Source organism: Glossina fuscipes, unplaced genomic scaffold, assembly GCF_014805625.2.
Source record: "Glossina fuscipes isolate IAEA_lab_2018 unplaced genomic scaffold, Yale_Gfus_2 1, whole genome shotgun sequence".
In the NCBI taxonomy this organism is placed as follows: Eukaryota; Metazoa; Arthropoda; class Insecta; order Diptera; family Glossinidae; genus Glossina; species Glossina fuscipes.
In genome coordinates this window covers 32,912,894-32,918,578 of record NW_023998415.1, presented here as the reverse complement: position 1 = coordinate 32,918,578, position 5,685 = coordinate 32,912,894, and the positions used below count along the sequence as shown (strand labels likewise).

General features: G+C 38.2%; 2 protein-coding genes across 3 annotated transcripts in view; both read right to left on the bottom strand.

Annotated features, from left to right (window-relative positions):
• Positions 1-1,793: 1,793 nt before the first annotated feature.
• Positions 1,794-2,722, bottom strand: LOC119632662. The gene is made up of 2 exons (XM_038025681.1): positions 2,362-2,722; positions 1,794-2,248 (listed from the first exon to the last, which is right to left on the bottom strand). The coding sequence occupies exons 1-2, from the start codon at positions 2,720-2,722 to the stop codon at positions 1,794-1,796; spliced, it is 816 nt and encodes a 271-aa protein (XP_037881609.1).
• Positions 2,723-3,175: 453 nt separating this feature from the next.
• The window catches only part of LOC119632305 (ammonium transporter Rh type A), a 28,032-nt gene continuing 25,522 nt past the window's right edge, over positions 3,176-5,685 (bottom strand). For both annotated transcript variants that reach the window (XM_038025141.1, XM_038025142.1), the window contains 3 exons: positions 3,743-3,943; positions 3,470-3,563; positions 3,176-3,354 (listed from right to left, as the gene is read on the bottom strand). In XM_038025141.1, coding sequence (XP_037881069.1) covers positions 3,257-3,354; positions 3,470-3,563; positions 3,743-3,943 — 393 coding nt within the window. In that variant the 3' untranslated portion in view covers positions 3,176-3,256. The remainder of the gene's footprint in view (positions 3,355-3,469; positions 3,564-3,742; positions 3,944-5,685) is intronic.

The following is a 5,685-nucleotide window of genomic DNA, read 5'->3' as shown; positions in this document are numbered from 1 at the left end:
CCATTAAAAAGATTGGTGTACGTTCATCCCAGTCCTGTTGATTATCGTCGAACACTTTTTCCAGATGTTCTTGGAGCGTTCGATTAAACCTTTCGACCATTCCGTTAGACTGAGAATGCAACGGAGTCGTTCTAGTTTTATTAATACCAAACATTTGGCAAAGCTCTTGAAAGATTAAAGATTCGAAGTTTCTGCATTGCCACAAACCGCGTAACCCAATTGTTGACGAATACTTTGGCTATGGTGTTTGCCTCTTGGTTAGCTATGAAGTACACCTCCGACCATATACTGAATTGGTCAGTGACTACCAGTGCATATTTATTTACGGTATTGCTGGCTGGAAATGGTCCAGCAATATCCATTGCGACTCTGTCAAAAGGTGTACCCGCGTTGTACTGTTGCTCGCGGCTTATTTTTCGGGCCTTTCGATTTGCTGCACTGATCGCAACTGCGAATTACTCGATGCCTACCCAATAAAAAATTTGGCTTGATCTTTTCAATGGTTTTTGTGATGCCAAGATGCTCTCCGCTTTGTCCGTTCTCGCTTGTAGGGTTACCAGTAATTTCTTAGTCTACGAAGTATCCTCACTATACCAGATGAGCCACAAGCATCCAACTTCCACGATGGGGCTTTGTCACTAAGTCCAATACGCCTTCGTAATCGGACTTTCCTTTGCAATCTGTTCCCAGGTGGGACGCTTTTTCTTTTCTATGGCCTTTCATGTCACGTTTAAATTTTTGTCGTCAAACTGAACAATCCGCTTTCCATTGGACTCCATAGTAGTCCGGCGGGAGGTGGCACATCCTTTATTCTCGTTCCTTACGCAGTGTGGGTCGTATGGACGTCAGCATGGATAGCGTCTGTGTTGCCATGAGATTTGACGTTCCTGTGAGAAATCGAGAATTGGTAAGTTTACAGTTTTTCAGTCCACCTGGCCAATTGTCCTTCCGGTGCTTTGAAGTTGGGTAACCATGGCAGAGCAGTATGTTATGTCCTTAAGTGGAACTGTTGCCCATACAGCTACTTGTGGAAGTTTTTGTCAGTATGGAATTTTGTCAGTAGGTCTCATCGCGTAACGCAATAGTTCCCCTCAGATTTGGATAACCGTTTACTGTAGTAAGCTATTACCTTTTTGATAACAAGCCTTCTGAGCTTGCATCGGTATCCAGTATAAATTTTTCTCCTGGCACTGGATAAGCTAAAGTGGGTGCCGCACATAACAGCTCTTGCAACTGCGTGAACGCGTGCTCTTGAGACTCCCCCCATATGAAGGATCGATTTTTTTTCGTCAGGTCATGCAGCCCACTGGCAACCGTAGCAAACCTGGGGACGAATCTGCGGTAGTATGTACAAAGTCCTAAGAAAATTCGAAATTCATGCAAAATTTTTTGTCGCGACCATTAGTTTACAGCTCTGATTTTATTTTCATCCATGTGAACCCCAGCCGTTGAAACCTTGTGCTCAAAACATGTCACTTCTTTCCAAAGAACATACATTTTTCGATACTCAATTTTAATCCGCTGCTGGTAATCGGTGAGAAACATCTGCAAAATTCCAGCGCAGCCCTTTCAGCACGCAGTCCATTAGGCGCTCCAATGTGGCAGGCGCATTGCATAATCCAAACGGCAGTACGGTAAACTGATGTAAGGCATTGCCAGCGGAAAACGCGGTCTTTTCGTTGTCATGCTCGGCGACGTCCACCTGCCAGTGCCCACACTTGAAATCTAAGGTTGAAAACCCTTGCGAACCTGACAATGTATCTAAGATGTCATCGATTCTAGATAAAGGGTAGCTATTCTTCTTGGTCATTTCGTTCAACTTTCTGTAATCCACGGAAAATCCGGTAGACCCATCCTTTTTTTTTAACAAGAACTACTGGCGAACACCATGGGCTATTCGATGGTTCGATAACTTTTCGCTCTTGCATATCTTTGATCAAGTCCGCCATTTCTCCTCTTTTTGCTGGTGGAATTCTTCTAGGCCGTTGTCGAATCGGATCAATTCCCGCAGTGTTGATTGTATGCTTCGCAACATTAATACGGTCATCCGAATTTGTAACGCCGGAAACGATGGACCAATTTTCCAGCAAAAACTTTTTGGCGTATTTCTTCTGCTGCTCATCTAGATTGCTACTCCATCTTGTTACGAGAATTTCAGCCTCTTGGGATATGTTTGAGCATGTTTTTGGTACTTCGGCTTTATGATTTATCACATATTCGGCTTTATGGCATTGCGTTCTAATATCCCCTTTGTGAACATTTGTTATAACGCTGGTTGGGTTTAATATCCGTTTTTGTATTATTCTAAATAGTTGACCGGTGAGACAACCGCTTTTCCAATAGTGAGGTTGTCTTTTGTACATTCTTTATTCGGTTCGACAACCCATGTCTTGCTTAGTTTTAGATCTCGGGTACCTGTGGCTCGCACTATTGCTTCGGAGTTTCCAGGTATCCTCTGTTGTCGTTGTACTACAATTTGTAACCCTTCGGCTTGGCTGTCGTATCCCACAGTCAATGGCAAGGTCGCAGTAGCGTATTGTAACACTTGCCTTAGCATATCCAGAACGAAGCTATGCTTTGCCATAATATCTATCCTCAATATTACGTCGTCCATTATATCTACTACCAGATATTCATGTTTCATCGAGACATCGCTAATTGAAATATTTCTGATAGCTTTACCCTTAATAGCAGCTACCGCACCTGTTGCCGTCCGGAACATGCTCCAACTAAGGAGTCGAATTTTTCTTTGACCATTGTACTGTTGATAATTGAATAAGAAGCACCAGAAGATAGCTGTCAGGATGACCAAAAACTTGTAACATGCATGTAAAATCGATTCCATTCAAGAAGTTTGCAAAGATTTTTAAAAACGTTTTGAAATCAATTGTCGATCAACATACACCAATTTATGCAAAATATGTACAATTTGTGTAAAAGCTTTGCTTTAGATTTGTTTTTGCAAATTTCAGATAAAAGTCAAATATATATATATATATTTACATAAAAACCAACCAAATATATTATATATAAATTGAACAACAAATAAAGGTAACCAAGCTTGGAATCACTTAGCAAAATATAATACAAAAATATTTAAAGTGCTATGAAACGTTCCGTTTCCCTTGCAGTGATACTAATAGGTGTTATGGTGACGTTATACTAGTTGGTGCGTGTATATATTATTAGTACAAAAAAAAAAAAAAATGTTTTGTTTTTTTTTATTTATTATTAATGCGTTTATCTCTTGACTTTACTATTCACTCTTTAGCTCTGGCACTTCCCAATAGAGTTCATCTTGATGCTGTTCTTCTTTTTGCAATTTACGGAAGCAAGTGCATCTGAGCACTAAGCCTGTGAGAAAAAGAAATAGAACGAAAAAACAAAATGAAAAAGTTTTTTGAATTATTTATAAAATCTTCTTTTTTTTGTTCGTGGTATTTACACTAGAAAAGTTTATCCAACTCACCTACTATAAGACCACCAACTATTGCTATTATAATCGTCATAAACAAACCGAATAGTTGAAAACCTGCTTGGGCTCTGGCTGAGCGTTCATAGCCCTGTGGGGTATACATTACAAATAAGTAAATATGTGTGTGTTTGTTTTATTATTGCATAAAATAAATGTAATAAAATTCATAAAATAATTGTATATGAAATGTGTTTCAGTTATGTTAGAATTTTGTCTGGCAATTTTGTGTTTTGTAAATAAAATTGTTATTGTGTTGCATGGACTTACACCTATTATATGGTTAGAAGTTAAGTTTTTTGGTTGGCTTGCCATTGCTGGAAAGATAGCGCCCAAATCATATTTATAGTCTTCTTTAGTAGCCAAGTATGCATAAACGATAGAGCCCAAGCCGGCGATTATTCCAGGCATACCATGTAGATTATGTACACCGCAGGTGTCGTGTAAACGTAACTTTGCTGTCATTGCAGGCTAAGCAACGAGATAAACAAATTAAATTATATATAGTATCTATGCGTGCGGGTGTGTGCATGTACATTTATATCCCACTATATGCACTTGTTTCAAATAAATACTTGAAATTTTTTAAAAGTTATTAACAACTTGAATGTGCTAACCTTTGACTTGCCCAATAGTATTTCAATAACAATAATATTTTCAATTTTCACCTTAAATCCTCTTAAAGCTAAACTATGAACATATTTAACATTGATTTATTACAATGTTTATATTCAATTTTCGTTTCACAAGAATTTCACCTAATAGTTTCAGTTTCTTGTTAAATCATATCTCTTTTTGTTCATCAATAACAAGGTGAGGGAGTGCCGTCACTATCCGATAAATGCGCGAAAGAAATCGCCCAGAATTTTCAATATGATCTATTATATAAGGTCATCCATTTTGTAGATTTGCATTAAATTTTTTTTTCAATATGTTGCCCAGACTTTGCCGTTATTCGTAAAATATAACAAATTAAAGGTTATACACCGTATAGCAATTGCTAAAACTTATTACGAAAACAGGGAATGCACGGTTACGTTGCGTACATGTGGAATGAAGCGAGTATTTGTTTAAACGGCTTCGTAAACAAGCAATGTTGCCAGTAGGGAAAATGTAAAAGTTCCCTTGATAGTCACGATAAACGATCAGGTCGTCTTGACACGGACAGCATAAACCCCCCATTCGACGAGAGAGGGGTCTGTTTGAAAATATTTCGTGGGCTTCAGACACTACAGCATTGTCCTGTACGCCCTTCCTATGGGTCAGTCAAAAGAGATTCCTTAATTATCAAACAATTATTGTGGTCGATTTTAAGAGGTGTGAAGTTATATTTAAATATAACTAGAAACGACACAAACCTTTTTTTTTTCGGAGAGCTCTGTAAAGCCGTTAACAGAATTCTGTTAAACGAAGTCTCGGAGCGATTTAACTCAAAATACACATAAAATAGAACTTTGCAAATTTTTTTTGCAAAATATTATAAACAAAACATGACGTTTTCCAACTAATTAATATTCGAGAGAACATTTTGCACTGTCATGAATGAGGTTGATAAGGCGAAATTTTGTGTAGCTACTGTGGGCAAACCATGTCTTGTGAAAAAATGAAACTAGGACAGACTGAATCCTCTATTAATAACCTTTCCAACAATCTGCAGGTTATATTAAGTTTTTCTCGGAGGATTTTTTCATGGGACTTTGAAAAGTAACTTGATGTAGGCTAACATGTAAGCAAACTTTGAAAAGTCACTGTGGGCAAACTATGCCCTGTGAAAAAATGAAACTAGGACAGACTGAATACTTTATTAATAGCCTTAGATAACAAGTGACTCAGACTTGGAAAAGCAAAACGAAAACTCTAAATTTACAACCGCTGATTAATAAAAATGTCTAAATAATTAATTAATTCAGTGTTAAGTAGTGTAATTTTGGAAATTAGAAGTTAGAAGTAAGTGCTCCTTCATAGTAAATCAGCTAAAAAATGCATCCAGCCGAAATCGTTGCATTCAGCAAAAAACGCGTTTTTCTGCTAAGTCCAGCGCTGCATTCAGCTAAGTGCAGCATAATCGTTAAGTGCAGCGCTGCATTCAGCAAAAAGCGCGATTTTCGGCTAAGTGCAGCGCTGCATTTAGTTAAGTGCAGCATAATCGCTAAGTGCAGCGCTGCGTTCAGCTAAGTGCAGCATAATCGTTAAGTGCAGCGCTGCGTTTAGCT